Source organism: Peromyscus leucopus, chromosome 7 (genome assembly GCF_004664715.2).
Source record: "Peromyscus leucopus breed LL Stock chromosome 7, UCI_PerLeu_2.1, whole genome shotgun sequence".
Taxonomy (NCBI): domain Eukaryota; kingdom Metazoa; phylum Chordata; class Mammalia; order Rodentia; family Cricetidae; genus Peromyscus; species Peromyscus leucopus.
In genome coordinates, this window is record NC_051069.1 from 100,483,280 (window position 1) to 100,502,403 (window position 19,124).

The 19,124-nt window shown below is 40.9% G+C and overlaps 1 protein-coding gene across 30 annotated transcripts in view; it reads right to left on the reverse strand.

The window, feature by feature from the left end:
- Arpp21 (cAMP regulated phosphoprotein 21) overlaps positions 1–19,124 on the reverse strand; it is a 167,825-nt gene that overhangs the window by 68,028 nt on the left and 80,673 nt on the right. For 16 of the 30 annotated variants that reach the window (XM_028895219.2, XM_028895207.2, XM_028895206.2 and 13 more), the window contains 4 exons: positions 15,890–15,927; positions 13,553–13,612; positions 9,368–9,597; positions 2,590–2,823 (listed from right to left, as the gene is read on the reverse strand). In XM_028895219.2, the coding sequence (XP_028751052.1) occupies positions 2,590–2,823; positions 9,368–9,597; positions 13,553–13,612; positions 15,890–15,927 (562 nt within the window). Of the gene's footprint in view, positions 1–2,589; positions 2,824–6,217; positions 9,598–13,552; positions 13,613–15,889; positions 15,928–19,124 lie in introns of those variants that run through there. The other 14 variants (XM_037207993.1, XM_028895223.2, XM_028895224.2 and 11 more) reach the window with 5 other exon arrangements.

The window sequence follows — 19,124 nt, forward strand, 5'->3', positions numbered from 1 at the left end:
AGTCAGAGATGTCAGATCCTGTGGAGGCAGATTTACAGATGTTTGTGAGCAACCTGACTTGAGTGCTAGAAACCAAACTTGAGTAGTCTGCAGGAGCAATGAGTGCTTCTAACCACTGAGCTATCTCCCCAACCCTGCATGTATATGTTTTCTATCAATGGAACTGAAGACACTCTAGAAAGAAGAGATGTAATTTCTTTTTTTATGTGTATGTGGTATGTGCATATTTATGTTTGCAGATATGTGGGCACAGGTGTGTGTGCACACACTCATGTGTGTGTAAGTACAAGTTCATGATTGCATGTGCTTGAGGAGGCCAAGGTGGATGTCAGGAGTATTCCTCAATCACTTGCCCCTTATTCAGTGAGAGCAGATATCTCAGTTGAACTCAAAGACAGTTTGGCTAGTCTTGCTAGCCAGTGTGTTTCAGGCATCTCCTGTTTCCATTTTCCCAACTCTCAAAGTGCAGGCAAACTTCTACACCTTCCAGGCAATCACAGGCATTCTGGAGATCCTCACTCCTGTCCCTGGCTCGCAAAACTAGTACTTTAACCACTGAGCCACCTATCTCACTGGGAAACGTGATTTCTCACTGCTCATCACTCAGATGTACTATAAAATACAATTACTGTGTATTTTCCTGAGGGATGTATCTGTCAGAGCAGACTAAGGCCTGTAGAGAAGCCATTCAGCAATGCCTTTCCTCTAGTTGAAAGCCTTTCTCAAAGAGAGATGTTTTGATAACAGCCTTAAGTGACTCCAGCCAATAAATAAGAATCAGAATTTGGCATCAGCAGAATTCTATGTCTTTGCTAAATAAGTGAGATTACATATGATAATATATACACACATGTAAAGCCATGCTATCATTGCTAATAATACTCTACAAAACATACTGTTGTGTCTTTTTAAAGACACTCTGAAATTCTGCTTAAAACAAATCACACACACACACACACACACACACACACACACACACACACACACACACACACCCTGAAAGTTCCGTTCCCATTCCTTTCTGCAAGCCCTTTATCTAATCAACAGCAAAAGCTATTCTCCAACAATCAGATCATCCTTCAGTCAGAGAGCAGAGTAGTGGATATGATATTGGTGTCCTTTAATTTCTCTTATGAAGCTTACAATAATCCCAATAAAACCGGAGCCATTCAGAAATGCTCTTTAGAAGAAGCCAGTCGGAGGCTTTCAAGTGGCTTTTGATAAAATGATTATGGTTTCTGTTCTCTCATACTTACAGCACTTTCAGAATGTCTCCATCAAATCCCATGCTCGGAGAACAGGCCATATGCTTTATGAGGACACGCAGTTACTCCAGAGCTATTTTACCATAGTTCTCATTTTGCACTGAGGGTCCTAATTGCCAGAACCACTCTCTGTGCGAGCAGACCCAGCCAGATAGATCACTCACGTGAGATGTTCAGCTGTTGTAGTTTCAAGCTTAGATAACTGAAGTAATACTCTACATACCAGAGCTAAACTGCAGACTCCTTTCCTGAGAATTGCATTCTGTTAATGTTAAGTGTGCCAGCATAGCTCTAATAATATTCTGGACTCCCAGCTCTCTGTGGTGGGGGAACTTTGGTCTGTTTCTTGGGGAGGCTGGCACATTTCAACCAAAAGAGTCCTTTTCCCTCCTGAGACCCTAAAGAGTGTTGACAATGAGGTCTTGGAGGGGACTTAGGCAGATTTCCTTCAGGATTCTCTTCAGTTTATCTACTGAGGTTGGATCCTCAATGTCCTAGGTTTTTAGTTGTTAACATGGAGCTATCTAGTCCCCTAGGGAAATTGGCTATTCATCATGGAATGAGCCATAATTATGAAAGGGACAGTTTCCCAGCCCTACTATAAGTAGCCTGGGTCTACTTTCCCCACGAGGAGCTATTTAATGGCTTGTCATTATTCTCTTTACTTATGTGGCTTCTTCTAACTCTGCAGGAACTGGGTAAAGTTCTATAATCTTCTATAATCAGGGAGCTGGGGTGAATCCAAGGGATGCCTTGCATTCTTGAATGCCGTTGAGTGAAAAATGTATCAGATATAATACTGAGCATTAAGTGTGAAAAACACCAAGGTTTGGTGGTATGTACCAGCTCAGGACACTGCTGACTCTGATCTTAGGTCCTCAGAATGGGATAAAACTCTCCATAGCCAAAGAAGAAGGGACCCAGAGAAGGGAATGCTGCCTCAGCTGCTGCCTGGTGTCCTCTTCATCTCCTTCTCCTCTCCTCTCCTTCTCTCCTCCTCCATTTCCTCCTTCTCCTCTCCATTTTCAGGACTTGGAATTAAACCCAAGGCCTTAGTCATGTCAGGCATGTGAATCTACCATGGAGCTCCAGCCCTAACCCTTGAGAAAGGGTCACTCTTGGGATGTCTCTGATTTATATGAATGTTGATGCATTTACACATATAGCTGTAATCCAGACATCCCCAAAGTCACCACTAAGTAGTCCCTACACTCTGTCCCCTACTCAAGAATTTTTCAGAAACCTTGATAGTAAATTTCAATTATCAAACAGAAGAACAAACCTTTAATAACTCATGTTCATAGTAGAGCAGGGGAGGACTGACCTGTGTGTGGATTAAGAAGGATGCTTCCAGGTGGGATACCAGTTGCAGTTTCAAGTGGAAGGAGGATGTAGCTGGTGCTGCTGGGAGTGACCTGGCCCCCCATTCCATTCTCTGAATAGGGCATACAGCCAGGAGAACCAGTTGCCACACTAGAGGTCAGGGCCGTGTTCTGCAGAGGCGGGTGAGTGCGGGACAACGATCCTGAGGAGCCTGCGCTGCTGGAAGACTCAGAACCTGGCAGAAAGAGAGGAATCAACAAAGCATTTGGTACCCAGAGAAGTAGAGAGATAATAGCCAGCCATCAAAAGGCTGATTGCTTCATAAAGGGACATTGGGGAGTTTGAGATATGTGCTGAAGGATAGGGTTAGCCAGTGTCTATTCCACATCTTGAGCTTGTATTTATGGAAATCTTTTCTTCCTATTTCTCAGATGTGCCAATTTTTCTAGAGAAGGGTGGATTAAAGACAAACATCCCTTCAATATTTGCATGTACAGTCTAGAAGCTAAACTGGTACATGGGACTCAAGCTACGCCTACAAATTCCCATCTCTTGAATATTTAATGCTACGTGAAATACTTCTCTTAGTGAGACTGATAGGAAACAGCGACAGGGTGGAGGACAAAGAGATGTCAATTTGAGGGGTCTTAGGTCATGATGTCCCATGCATGTTTCTGAAGTTTCATTTCTCAAGCCCCCATGCAGCTAAATTTGAAGGGAACTTTATAGAAACTGATATTTATCCCCATATAAGTAGCAAAGTGGACAATTTCTGTTGAGAGTGCAGCATTGTATGAATTATTTTTATTGATGTTGGAGAGCGAATACAGAAGAGCTGTAGCTCTGAACTAAACCTGTAGCCACAACAAATTAAAAATAAAATAGTATTTCCTATAAGTAAAGGGGTGACTTAGGAGAACAGGTATAGAACTGGGAGTTGAGGAGAAACAGCTACACGTGGATTCTAACATCTTTCCAACCTTCTGACTGGGAGCAACTTTCAATGTTATGGAAATAATCAGTTTCCATGATGGACCATAGCTTCAGATTGTGAGTCCAAATATTTGTGCACAGCCATGAGGAAATAAACTGATAAAAAATTAGCCACAAAGCCAGTGATGTTAGAAGCTCTTTAAGGTTAGCTTTATTGTTTGCTTGGGCCAGTTTGTGAGCCTTGGTCATCTGGAACAGGTAGAGTGATAGTCTACACATATGCAGCACTGAAGTACCTGACTAAAAATGAACATTCACAGGAATGATAAAAGCACAGGGTGAGAAGTGTTCCAAGGTTCAAATCATATTGAAATTGTTACTTAAAGACTTAAGAGTTTTAGGTTCCAAGAGTTTAAAATGGTTTTGGCTTTCTTTTTCCAGGGGCTTAAAGGAAGGCAGGGCAACTATTTAAACACTATGTTGGTGTGACAAGCACCATGCTTAGCACTGTGAGTGGTCTAGTTTCTATAGAAACCTGGAATTCGAAATCAGAATGGGTCCCAGATTTGTCAGATACATTTTCCGGAGCCTGATCATTGTGTAGGAGTGATCTGAGTCCAACTGAGGCAACCTGACTTCCCATGCAGTCTAAGCTCTAAGCCTGCAGGCCACACATCCAGTTCACCAGTGTCGCTCAAGTGGCAGCCAGGTAGTGTTGGGCCCTGACCAAGCTTGGCCAAGTTCTAGAAGATGCTAGATACAAAGTTAGTCCCAGGGGTGTGTGTAGCAGCTTCCAGGAAGCAGAGAGGGAACAGACAGCAGGACAGCTGGAAGGGAAACTCGGTGTACCCTCCCCTCCAGAGAGATTGGGAAGAAGAAAAGGGAAATCACAAAGCAAAGCAAAATGCAGAAGTAGGAAGTATGGGGCAGAAGGGTAAGCACAGGAGGAAGGGGCCTCAGCTCCAGTCTGCACTAACACACCCCAGCTCTCCAGGAAGTGCTTGTTGCTTCAACCTCAGAGCTCTCTGCTGCAAATCCTTCAGACTGTCTGGGAGCAAGATGGGGGAGATGGCATCGTTTCCCATACTTGACCAAGTTTCGGACAGACCTCTTTTTTTAAATCTCATTTTCAGAGTGTTTCTGTAGCTTTAAGATGTAAATCCCAGTTTCTTCCTACTTTACAACCCAGGCGGCCTTTCTTAGATGGGGGAGCCATTTTCACAAAACATTGCAAGTAAGTGAGGGGCTAGATCGGCAGGAACTGAAGGTTGGAATTTTACTCTACACAAAACAAGAAACATTTGGATGCTTTGAAATATTAGACTGACTTGAAGCTATTGTGCTTAAAAACCTGAAAAAGTAGAAAAAAAAAGGAGGGGGAAAGAAGAAGAAGGGAACACATGGAGAGAAGGCAGAGGACAATGCAGAAGGAGAGAGAAGAAGTGATAGAGGAGGAAAATAAAGAAAAGAGAGTGGGTGGGAAGGAAGGAAGAAGAGGAAGGAGGAGGAAGATTAACAAAGAAGAGGAGGAGAAATTGGAGGAGACAGAGGGAATGAAGTGCTCTAGCTGCTCAATGAAGGCAGACAGACAGATGGACACACACACACACACACACACGAACATTTCCCCAATGACCAGCCTACAATATACAATGTAAAACTTCCTTTTAGTTCCATCAGGTTATTTTTGTCCACAGTTTTATTGACATGTATTTTATGTACCACACAGTTCATCTTTTATAGTGTGGAATCTCATATATTTTAGTATGTTGCTGAATGAAGTAGTACAAACACCACTACTGTCCCATTTTAGAACATTCTCATTATCCTAAAGGAAGTCAATAGATTTTAGTAGTCACTAGTCAATTCCAAATCCTTATCCTAGCTCTACATATATAATGCCTGATCTAAAGCCTGCCTTTATAGCTTGTCTGTTTGGATATTTTTCATAAATACAATCGTAAAACATGTGTAGACATCTTCCTTGATGGAGTTAGAATAAGGCTCAAGGCACATACACACTGTATTATGCATCAAAACTTCATTTCTTTTCTTCATTCGGCTCTATTAAGGTCAGAGTGAAAAATTAAAATCATAGAGTAGATATAAGTATGTATGGCATACACTGTGAGGCTGGTTCTGATACACTGTGAAGTGATTAAATGTAAATAATTACCATAAAGTGTTAGTTATCAAGAAAAATGATATTCTCATACTTTAGCTGCAGGCCATGGAGAAGACAAATTGGAACTGAACTGGAGAGTCCCTTCCTGCTGGCCATCTTTTTATAGTATTAGAAGGCACTATACAGGTTGCTAACAGAGAGAAGATATCGAGTGCCCTACCCAGTTCCTCATCCTGTGTGCTATACAATCAACACACCTGGCAAGATGTACCAACTGGTGTAACAGTGGCATGACTACCATGAAGTAACCAACCACTTTGTGGTTGGATTTGAGATTCACTCCACAGGAGGAAATTACTTCTTAGTACTGCAGACATGGGCAAAAGCATGAATAAGTAAATAATAGTGTTCTAACTAGTAGTGTTCTGTACCCAAAACTTCAAATCAAGGTGTAGGGGATGGTAGAACTTATCTCAATTAGTACAAATTAATAATCACGTCTCAGGGATGACCTCATCGTAATGACCAACCTCCTCTCTATCATCATTGAGCACTTTCCTCCTCTCATCCCAAGCCACAAAAGTCTTGTTTCTTAATTAATAACTCTAGAAAATATTTCTAGATTCAAAGGGGGTCAGAGTTCAGCAGAATTATCTAAAACTTCCAAGATTATTAGGAGAAAGAAAATACCCAGGCTCTTCCTTGGAGTAACCAAAATAAAGAAGAGGAGGTGGTAGAAAGATGATGTATTTTGCATTTGAACTAGAAAAACCAAAAGTAGGCCATTAAAATTAATATAAGGATATCAGAAACAATTCTTGGAGGCTGACATGGAGTCAGCAGCAAAAGTGAATGACATCCAGAAAATAAAGTCATGCAGACACTCCAATTATAAAAGTGAAAACATGTCTTATGTCTATAGAGAGGTTATTTCAAAGTACAGATGGCTGCATCAACTGTTACCTGGAAACTTGCTAAAAAGGCAAATTGCTGGGCTCCACTGGACACCTTGACACCTACTGACGCAAAAGCCTTGGAGGCTTTTTGCCTGTGATGTAACTAGTCTTTCTGTCTCGGATTATGCCGAAGCTGGGAACACCCATTGCTGTGGCACTCAACAATGGGGGAGAATGACGACGAGTGTGGTCTGTCAGAGGCAGAGCCAGGAGAAGTGTATGCCTAAGCTCAACCATACTGCTAAACCCAAGGGGACAACAAGGCTGCAGTGCAAGGGCCATCACAAGAATGTGCCCAGGGTCAGTGGGACAGCAGCATCCTCAACCCCCGTAGACTCGTGCTGGGCTTCTGGCAAACAGCTCCAGCCTCCAGCGACCCCCGGTTTGCACTCAGTAATTTGCTGTGTGCTGATGCAGGACGATGTCTCCAGCATGGAAAAAGTCTATCACCTAGAAAGAGCAGGAACCTACTCAAGGAGAAGAGCAACTTCAACATCCCATTTTCAGAAAGCACATTCGGTCTCTGAAAGACCTTAAAAGTTTTCAGCTCTGCTACAATGAGAAAATACATCGGAAACCTGTGCTGAAGCTGATCACAGCCAAACTGGCAGGTTTACTTCATCAAACCATCCTGGGAAGTTTTAAGATTGTTTTGACATCCTCTCTTGATCTCCTTAAAAAAAAATCCCTTTCTCCTTCCCATGCCTGCACCTTGACAAGCTTTCGAAGGCAGACACTTAAACTGAAAGAAGAAAAAAAAAATGTCTGAAGCTCTTATAATCGCTAATGGTTCTCCAAAGAGTGTGGTGCTTTAACATCCTTGAAGTGTCTTAAATGCTTCCGAAGAGCTACGCTTTGGAAGTGACAGGGGCTTGGTTTGTGGAAAATGGTGATTAATTTTAAAATGGTAAGAGCTCTTTTGGGGTGCTGGAATTTTTAAGTGCACCATTTAAGGCACTTGCTTTTTGCTTCTTAAGAACTAAAACTGTTTAACCTTTCATAGTTTACCAAAGTTCAAGTGCACCGCAGTGGTTTGTGTGGATTTCAGATGCTGTGATAGTGTGATAGGAGGGCAATTAATTAGAGTCGGAATCAAGAGCTTAACAGAGCTCTCAGGAAGAGGGCACCCACCCACCTGTGCTCTCCAAGGAACACCATGATATGTATATACTAACAGCTCTGAACAAACGCTATTAATTTGCCTTCTATGTAGGAAAACATGAGATAATTTCTTAGGAGGAATTTGTCAACAACGTAATTACGCTAAACTATCAGCATAAGGGACCCACATTTTGTGCAAACTCCTTCTCTCCTGCTCAGCATGAACCTGGAAAAGCAGTCAGTGCAAGGCAGCAATGTCTAAGTCTCAGCTGGGGTTCTCCATCCTCTGCCTAGATATTCAGCTCCTCGACCCCAGTCCTGGTACCTCGGGCCTTTTGGAATCACAGTTCAAATCCCAGTGACAGTTCAGGTGGCAGTGCTGTACTCCTCCCCCCCATCCTCGTGCCTGCACACATGTGCATGTACATGCGAGTGAGCGCGCGCGCGCGCACACACACACACACACACACACACACAACCTCTTTTACTGAGTGTAAGAGTCAGAAATCAATATCTGTTATTATTCCTCAGGCATCATCCGCCATCTTCCTGACACACAGTATCTCTGTCCTGGAGCTCACTAAGCAGGCTAGGCTGCCCAGCTACTGAGCCCCAGGGATCCACCTGTCTCTTTCTTCCCACTGCTGAGATTACCAGCACAGGCCACTCGCTGGGTCTGAGAATCAAATTCCAGTTCTTATGCTTGCACAGTAAGCAATTCACAGATGAAGCCAGTCTTCCCAGCTGAGAGTCTGCTCTTCTGGAGTGAAACAACTTGTGATTCTACACATTCTAAAGCTATGGTTCAAGTGAATTTTCTAGGTCACTCATCATCACTTCCAAAGCACTTTGCATGTTCCTTAAGTTGTCTATCTTAAAATATCACTGTTCCTCCAGAGGAAGAATAATGGAGAAATCATAAAGAAACAAACAAAAAAAATTACCTTCACTTCTCAGTGAAGTTTGGAAACACTAAACATTCCAGAGATTGGCCTTCCTCATCTGCAAATTAGGGACACAAACATCCCATGGCCATAATAAATGTAAATGAGCACTGATTGGGCACTTGGGCACTTGCAACATGCCAGTTACACAAATTGCTTTGCATATATTGAAGCTTTTTGTCTTCCTAATAACCATTAAATGTGGGGATGTTATCATTTATATACCTTAGAGGAGGAAATAGGTACATATAGTGTAAATAATAGCAGGTCCAGGATCAGAGGAACAGTGTGCTAATACAGGAACTGAATCTATTACTATTATAATGACCTTACAAGGCGGTTGCAATGGGTATGTCATAGCATTACATTTAAAAACAGTAGCTAATTTTTGTTAAATGGTTGTCATCTGTATTTGCTAAGGTAATCATTTAAAAAATGGTGTCATTTAAACTTTAAATAAGTGAACTGGGTTCCAAGAACATCCTGTGATAACATGTGTTACCAGTAAGGAAATTAAGCAGTAAGCTTAATGATGTGTTTAACGTTTGTGGCTAGCTAGAAAGACACAGTAACCTACTTAAATACACCTTCTGATTCCTAGAATGGAATGGAATTCATAATCCTGCCACTAGTTAATTCAAAGTCAAGAGAAATGGAGAGCATATGGCCTGTGTAGAATCCAAGAAGCACCAGGGCAGGGGCCCGTTCAGCAATACCTACCTGTTTTGGATAGTTTCCCAGCACTCCTGGTACTGGATGTGCTGTCGCCCCTGGTCAGCACCGTGATGCCCCCAAAACTTGCTGTCTTGGTCATGGTGGGCTTCAGATTGCGGTTGGAGCTGTCAGAATCTGTGCTGCTCCAGGCCCGCTGCTGGTCGGACCACCTGAGCTCGGTCTCTGAGCTGCTCTGTCGGCTCCCAGAAGTTCTTCCAGAACTGTCTCTGTTACCCCTGCACAGCCATCAGAGAGATTCATGGGGACAGAGTTATGCATCATGATGGGGTGGGTGGGCACAGGGGCCCTTAGTGGAATTGTCTCCTACATTCTTCTCGTTGACTCTTTAAACAGACCCCCCACACACACACCTTCAACAGTGTGACAATTACCTGAATGACATAAAGACACATACATATGACACATGGCACACATTATACATGGGAAAACGAAACCTAGAGACACCATGATCCCTCTGCCAGTAAAGGAGACACAGTTGAGGACAAGTGCTATAAAATAGAATTGTTAGCTTCTCTCTCTGAGAGGAAAGTGGGTATGCTGCCCTGACTCGAATCAATAATGAATTCATATTCAGAAGTAATTATCATCTTACATAATTCTAAAAATAATTCCCAGGAAAGAAGTTTTTTTCTTCTTCTTTAGCATTAAGTAATTGGCCTTGGAGAAAAGCTATTTATTAATTCATTTTATAACTTTATGTTCTGTGTGATATCTTTGTTCAGCAAGATTTTGACAAAAGAGCTATCACAGAATTACCATATTAACACACACTAAGAATTTGCTTTGGGAGTTTGACCATAGAAGTCTAAGGAAACAACTTGTTACCCTTCTTGGGTAGAAAAGTTTATGAAAACACCAGAGCTGACACTACTTTGGCATGAGGTTTTCCAAGGGCATCAGTGGAAATTTCAAATGCCTCTTGAAGTGAAAGCACACATTCATTCAAAATGCAGCTAATATAATGAAAGCTAACCAACAGCTAAAGCTGAATTTCGAGGACTCCAGAGTTTCTTCAAGGAATATGCAAATTGGCACATGTTTTGTGAGGAAATTTGTAGTTTCATTGGTTCCCAATCTCCTTAAGGAATACCTTTGTGCGTGTTTACAAAGTTTTTGCTTTTTTTTCCCCTGTGGAAATAATGCATCATTAAAGTACCCTGGAATTCTCCTGGGTTCTAAATGAGTGGAGGGGGCATTAGTCACAGATAATAAGTGTAATTGTAACCTCACATCAGTATGGAATGTGATGCAATCAGTGCTTGAATCAAATCTCAATCCCCAGTCAGAAGCTCTGTTTAAAAACAGCCCTTTTAAGGCAACAAAGTCCTGGGGAGCCACTAGCAGTGTGTGCAGATATCTGATAGAAATACTCTGGCCAATGAGCAGAAGCAGCACCCACGTTTTAGCTCCTGTTTCAACGCATGAAACTTTGGTTTGTGTCTGGGAAGATTAAGAAGGGAAATGGATTTGAGAATTAGGGGAAATAGGAGCTTTGAGAAGCAAGGGAGGGGTTGAACAGAGAAATCAGAGAATATAAAGCATTTTCATGAGGCATTGGGGATGAAAATACCCCTCATCAATGTTTTCTTCAAATGTCCATTGTCAGAATCTTGGGAGTAGTTGGTTTCAGAAGTGACAGGCACCAAAGAGGAGACATAATATCTAAAGGAAGTTGCTCACCAATGGCCAAGTGCCTTTAATTTATACACTCTTAGAAATGTAAGGAAGCTATTGGAGCTATTGTACAGAAATTGGTTCTCCAGTCCAGTCTGTTCTTCAAAAATCCAAGTTCAACTATTCTTTTCGTGTATAATTCTGATTATGTTGACCCATCTTTGACAAAGTACAGCCAAACCATTCCTTAACAACTGTGAATGAACCAGGAATGGGACAATAACCTCTTCTGTAGATGATCTGGGAGATTCATTATAGGGAAACATTGGCTTGAAACTCTGGGGTGCTCCTGATCCTCAACATGCTGAATGAGGCAGAAAGAAACCCTCCAGATGGGGGCGATCATTTGTTCCATCACTGACCCTTCTATTTGTGACTTCTGCACCTCCATGGCATGGATGTAGACTTGCAAGAGTGCCAGTGTGACTGAGAGTGTCTTCTCAAAGGATGAGACCTTTATTTTTCCTGGATTGTAGTTGACACCCTTTGGCATGGCAGAGATGTTTCTAGCAACTCTATGAGCTCACCAGAGTTGAACTACATCCCCTCATTTACAAAGTGACCTAAGATACTCTTCTATGATACCAGCTCAACTCATCACCCTAAGCCAGGATCTATGCATTTTTTAGAGGGGGGAATTTAAGTTTCTGCTTTTAGGAGATCCCATAAATAGAACTCAAATTAAGATGCATAATTATTTATGGTTTCTAGATTACAAGTATAAATATAACTCTTATTTTTCTATCTATTGGCTATTTATCCCAATAATAGCAAACTGGGTTCTAAAATGAATTCTAAGTCTATTTGGAATCATAAACATTACAGAAGAGCACTTACTCAAATGCTTTCTCACATTTTAAAGTTCAGCTTGGTCTTTTCTAACCAACCTCTAGGAAAATAATGGCCACTGGAGCTGGTCCTTTTGTAGACAACTAGTATTTTTTTCCACAATAGTCATAAAGCAGATATACATTTTATATTCCGTTTCTCTGCTTATTGATAATTGCTTATATTTTCCTTCATTTGTGAAAATTATGTTTTTATTTTCTCCAAATGAGGGGTAATATGTACTCAGAATCACCTTTACAAGGCTCTATGTGTCCTGAGTTTCTTGGACTTAGTGACTAGGGTAAGTGATGGGTTCCATATTGCGATTGCTTCCCTGATTATACCACAGCGCTGCTACAAGGTAACTTGGGAGTTGTGTCAAAGGAATTGGCTTTTTAAAGGTTTGTGTCTAAGCTGTATTACAAGGTGTGTGAGCTCAGGGTTTGGGCTTCCAATGGAAAAATTCAAGGTCATTCTCTTAAACATTTAAAAGTGCAAGGGGGGAATATCTAATGATGTGCAAGGAACTTGCTAGAGCAGTGTTCAGCCTAGGAAAGTTAGAACTGAGAAAACAAGGTCCCACTTCTCTTTTTCCACTAATGCCTGATGGAACAAGAGACCTCCACTAATTATGAAGATCTCAGTTCAAACTCCTAACAAAAGGCTTAGCAGAAGCACGCAGTCCACTTTTCTTCTTTTTTGAAATTGTTAAGAGTTTGTTTGGTGTTTCAGCTTTCTTCTAACAGAGTTGACCCCTGTATTTAGAAATGTGTCCATACATACACAATAGATACTGACTATTTGAAATATTTTATTATAGTTGGTGTGTGTGCATGTACTAAGTCGTGTGTGTGTGTGTGTGTGTGTGTGTGTGTGTGTGTGTGTGTGCATGTACCAAGTTCTGTGTGTGTAACTCAGCAGACAACATACAGGAGTTAGTTCCCTCTTTCTACCATGTGGGTCCTGGGGATTGAACTCAGGTCATCATGCTTAGTAGTAAGCACCTTTATTCCTTAAGTCATCTTGCAGGACCAGATAATGAATGTTTTTAATAACACTGTTTACAGCTGTCCTTATAAAGCATGTCAGGCAGACATTTAAGACAATGGTGAAAAATGGGGATGGTTCGTCTGCTCTCACAGAGGTGTCAGCCTAACAGAACACACATAAAAAAAAAATAGTAATTAATTCCTTTCCCTTACTCCAAGATCTTGGTTTAAATAGTCCATTATAATTGAAAGAAACTTCATAATTTCCTTTTAGAAATTAAGTAGGTGCTTAAGATAATATTTGAAAACCACCAGCCACCCTAATAGAGTTATCATCAATTTAGTTTCTGGTATTGGGAATGTACATATATTTGTAACCTTTCAGAGAAATTTTAACTCTGCTTAATATGTCAAAGTGGGTTTGAAAGTGTTCAACCAGTTTAAACATAGAATCATCCACATGGAGATACTTCTGAGAAGAACCCAGAAGGAGGACACACAGAGTTATGGCTCCCCAGTGCTACTTCTCACCCTGTCCAATTGTGTATCAAATGCTACGAGAAGAGAACTGAACAAATTTTATTCCATGAACAGAAATATTGCATACTAACACTTATATTTCACACGGATTCTGCCACATTATCTGAAAACACAGTTTACAAAAGGAAACCATACCAACCGAAAGAGTTGTCTTTTCTTATAGGTCTCATTGCATATGTGAACGCCTTCTTGGAGCCTACTGGGAATGAAAAACATGATGTTTATGACACGAAGACTAAAGGTATGCAATGCCCTGTGCGGAATGGGTGTGCACTTCACCGCAGCACACCTTGCTTGTAAATCAATCCCACATATTAGGATTTATCTGTGCGATATTCAGGTTTGTATGAATGAATTCGTGGCAGCATGTAAGGCTGTCACCCCTATCCTATGCTAGATAGAGGGGCAAGGGAGAAATGTGGACACAGAAAAGGGGATACGAGAGCCTGGTAGACCCAGGATAGAAATTTATTAGACACATTTGTTGAGATTTTCCTTAAGAAATCTATAAAATTATTTGTTAATCATTTGGATTCACGGGAAATACAAATATTCCAGAAGTAAGTGTCCAATATACAATTTATTTTTCCTGAAGGGACATTCAATTTGCTATTTCCTTCTTGGACTATCAGGACATGTTCATATAGGCAATGGACATATATGACCAGTTATTAGAATGTAGAATATGATCCAACTTGAATACCTAGGGCATTTAAGAATCTGTGACTAGGATTAGGGAATATTTTAGGGAAATGATCGGTTAGATGACTGAGAAATATGTTTCCATGGAAGTGTACTGTTTATACTCTGTCTCTGGTATGGATGTAAAATTTTGAAATGCTTCAGGTCATCACCCAGGTAACCAAATTATGGACTCTCAGTTTTCCTAAAAATGGGAAATAGGTGGCTCAGATTGTTTTAATTTAGAATGAGCATATTTTACCTTTTTTTTTTTTTCACTTGAAAGATGTGATTCTCTCAACATTGCCTGTGGTGGTATTGTGTTCCCCAAAATATTGTGCATCCTAATAAACTTATCTGGGGTCAGAGACAGAACAGCCACAATATTAAACATAGAAGTTAGGCAGTGGTAGCACACACCTTTAGTCCTAGCATTCCAGAGGCAGAAATCCATCTGGGATCTCTGTGAGTTCAAGGCCACATTGGATACAGCCAAGCATGGTGACTTGTGCCTTTAATCCCAGAGAGTGATGGTAGAAAGCAGAAAGGTATATAAGGCATGAGGACCAGAAACTAGAAGCATTTGGCTGGTTAAGCATTTGGCTGGTTAAGCATTTGGCTAGTTAAGCTTTCAGGCTTCTAGCAGCAGTTCAGCTGAGACTCATTCTGGATGAGGACTCAGAGGCTTCCAGCCTGAGGAAACAGAATCAACTGAGGAATTGGCGAGGTGGGGAAGCTGTGGCTTGTTCTGCTTCTCTGATCTTCCAGCATTCACCCCAATATCTGGCCTCAGGTTTGATATTATTAATAAGACCTGTTAAGATTCCTGCTACAATTGCCAACTGCTAATACAGTGACTTTCTTTTTTTAGTTATTAGTTATCTCTAATGTCGGGTTTAAGTTCTGAATACTAGCATTTAATCAGCTTCAATTTTAATCAGTCTTATAGGGACATCCATTATGCTGACACCTGAAATCAAATTAATAGCTGCTTTATTTAGGAATCCTGTGTTTCTAAATCAAGTTCAGATTTTGATTAATGTTAAACATGGTTAGTAAGCTCATGTCACTTCCTTCATTTGTCTGGAATCCACAAAATTGAATCATGGGGACATTTTAATAGCTGTGACAGTTTTAAACTGTTTCAGAGGGGTACGTTCTGAAAGGTTACATTTAAAATGTTTGCCCTTGACCCCAAGATACTCCATAAACTCCATAACACTCTATTTATCAAGCACCTCCCCGGCTAAGGCTTAAGCAAGCCTGACTGATAAATGTGAAAGTGCTTTAGATGAACTTTTCACATCAGCCCTTTCAGGGAGACAGGGAGACGTTTATAATTTGAAATTTAAAATCATAGTAATCTGTTTTTTTTCTTTTTTTTCCATAGCTATTTAAGGTGATAAGACATACGAAATGGCTGAACACACTTTCAGCAGCCTGGCCAGTAAGCCAGAGGAGCTGAATCCCTACATGGTCTCCATCCGCTCTTATCTCCTTTCAAGGCTTCAGGGATTACATCTTCGGGAGAGCTGGAAACAGAGACTTTGATGGAAAATGCTTCCACCTCTGTCTGGAAGTAACTGAGAAAACTTTTTCCCCATAATCAAACTGTTTTTAAACATATCAAGTAACATATATGTGATATATATGCGTGTATACATAGATATATGCATGTTCTCATACATATATTCAAGTACACACTTATATATGCAATACATATGAACATGAGAATGTATAGGACACATGACAAACCCTTCCTCTAAAGACACAAGAAACATAAATTTCTTTTTACCTGTTGTCCAAAAATAGGCTTTCCTGGGAGCAAACTGACTGAAAAATAAAAATAAAAAAAAAGGCACCATGTCAGATGTGCTGGATTGGCCGAACTCTCTCAAATCCTTGCCTGATTTTACAACTACTTTCCCTTCCTAGGGGAAAAAGATTAAGGAAATTATGTACAAAGGATGAGTATTTTAAAGGGAGAAAAATAGGTTAGTGTTGTTGGCAGAGTAACCAGCTCTCAGCAGCACAGGGTATTTTCCCATCAGGAACTCTTCAAGAATGAACAGATTAAGTTCCAGGTCAGGATCAAGGTCAAAAGAGAAATGTGAGTGAAACAGCTGGAGAGACAGGAGACTGCTGAGTCCTGAGCAGCCATGCAGCATCATATACCAGTCAAGGGCACAGGTTCAAATCAAGACAGGAGAAGCAGATTCAACATGACCCTCCTAGGGACGGCAGAGCTGTGAAACCAAATCCTGAAATCCCTGTCTCAGTGTGATACATCCTCATGGAAGAGAGAGTCTACAAGTCTCTCAAAACTGAAGAAATCTCATCAGTTATTCTTCTGAATTAGAGGGAAAGAGCAGAACAGAAGACAAACACTGGCCAATAGAAACTAATTTAAAAAATGCTATCCAGTGTTTTTTTTTTTTTTTTTTTTTTTTTTTTTTTTTTTCTGGTTTTTCACAGAGAAAGCCAACAGCTTTCTCGTTTTACTTCCTTTACTGACCCAACTCTAGGGAAGATAAAGTTCTACCATCTTTATCTGCTGAGAAAAGATGAATCGGGTTAAATTTAAACAAAGAAGAGAAGTCTATGTAGAGTAGAGACATGCTCACGTAACAGCACACTGTCCCTGGGAAATAATTCAGAGCTGTATTCTTGGCGTATTGCTTAAAAACTATTTTGCATTTGTGTGTGTGTGTGTGTGTGTGTGTTGTGTGTGTGTGTGTGTATTTTTGAGTATGTGTGCATGCCAATGTGCACATGTAGGGTTCAGAAGACAACTAGCAGGAATCATTTCTTTCCTTTCTGCAGGTGTATATCTGGGCCTTGAACTCAGGTTGTCAGATGTGGTGACAAGTGCCTGCACCTGGGAGCCATCTCACAGATCTCCACCTTGATTTTTTGAAATACGGTTTCTCATTGACCTAGAACTCACCAAGAAGTCTAGGTTAGTTGGCCGGAGACCCTTGGATGATCCACCTGTTTCTGCCTCGCCAGGGGGGTTATAAACATGTGATATCGTGTCCCACAGTTTCTTGGTTGAGTTTGGGGGGGGTCAAACTCACGCCCCTGTGCTTTGCCCACTGAACCATCTCCCCAGTTCCTGTCAGCAATTCTTCCAGTTAAACGTGCAGTTCATGAAGCCAGCACTCAGAGAGGCAAGCCAGATATTGTTTTCCACTTTCATTCTGACAGTGAAACCACTTTCTTCCACTAAGCCAAAGGTTATGTTTAGACATGATGTCTCCTCAATGGTTGGGAAGAAGTCAGTGGGCTTCGTAATGTTACCACTGGGCCCTGGAATTGGAGAATCAATCTATTTGAGGAAATTGATCAAAGACAGTCTGACATCTTCAGACTTTTTAACCACAAAGCGTTTGGGGAGGAGAAATTCAACAACAACTTCAGTTCTTTGAGTGAAAAAGCAAGACACCGACAAGTCAAAGATACTTGTCCCCAAAAAACGTCCTTCAAGAGTCTGCATCTGAGTGTTTAGAAAGATCCTCAAAAGCAGCCTCCCCAGGGCCCCCACATTCTCATAAGTGAGACAGCTATGGGCTGTGACTCAGTGGCTGGTGGAAATAAACTTTGGAAAAGGGAGTATTAATAACTTGCACATTTAATGGCAGAGAAAGATGAAAGTGTCACAGTAATTAAGTACAACATTTAAAGCTGTCACTTATGTGCATACCCGAATATTTAAAGACTTTTTTTTTTCAAAGAAGAAAATGCTTTTGCTTAATGGATTAGAGTCCTCCCCCACCCCCCACCCCCACTGTGCTCACAGCCTGTGCCCTCCCTGCAGCTCTCAGAGGACAGACCCCACACTTGCTGGAGGGTCCAGCAGGAGCCTCCTGGGAGCCCTATCAACATACCAATGTCTTCAGCAAAATTCCTTCCAGGCAAGACAGGTCTTTCTCAAATACCCTGCTTTGTTAACCAGTCTTCCCAAGGTTAGTAACATCAGGTGGAAAGGACCAGAAGAATGAGATTAAATTCTCACCAAAGAAATCATTGTATTTCAAATATTACTGACAACAGAGACATACTGCTTTATTATTCGAGAGCTAAATTTGTCTTTACACTTACAATTATTTGGCTCTCAGGTAGCAGTCTTATCTCAAAATACCAAACTTTAGAAACCATATTTGAAATTGTTTCTGGCAACATGCCTATTTTGTTCATGTGGCTGCATATATAAAAACACACACAGACACACATGCACACTGCTTCTCAAGCACTCACACTCACATCTGAGGCACCAAGACACTTCCTCAAAATACCTGAGAACATTTCTAATTTTAAAATAAACTTGAGTTTTGCTAAAGTGTAAATAAGATGTCTGAATTCTCTATTGTTAGCTCCGGAAAATGTACACACATATTCGATATTTGAGTAGCCACTATTTAAGTAATAATTGCTGAGAAAAACTAGTTTGTTCATTCTGCTTTTTTTTCTAGTTATAATAAAATAAAATCAAAGAATAGTTGAAATAAAGATTAGACTTCTAAACCACAGGGTCCTTATGCTGGATCCTTTGTATTGGTTTAATAGTTGGCTTAATGTAAAGTAACTATTATTTTGTGAAAAATGATCTTTTCATTATGAAAAACGATCAACAGTCTGAGTGTGATAATGATCAGTCAGCTAGAGAACTGCAAGTACATAGATGAGTGTCCCATGAAGTGGGCTGTCAATGTGTGAGTGGTGAGGAAGATGTGTTAAGGTGTATATGTGTTGGAGAAAGTTCGTCTGGCCATGTTCCATCCTTGAAATCTGGAGTTGATAGATGCTGTGACAGCATCTTGTGACTACTGAGTCACCTATTCTTCCTTGTTAACACTCACAGTCTTCCCACATTGGCCCGAGGTTGGTCTGTGTATCCGACAGTATACAGTGGGAGGGGAAGGGAGATGGTCACCTCCAAGATGACATCGTAAGAGAGTGTGGCTTCTGTTTGCCTCATGACTCACAGTCTTTTGGGGAAGTGAAATGCCATTTTTGGAGACATGCAGCAG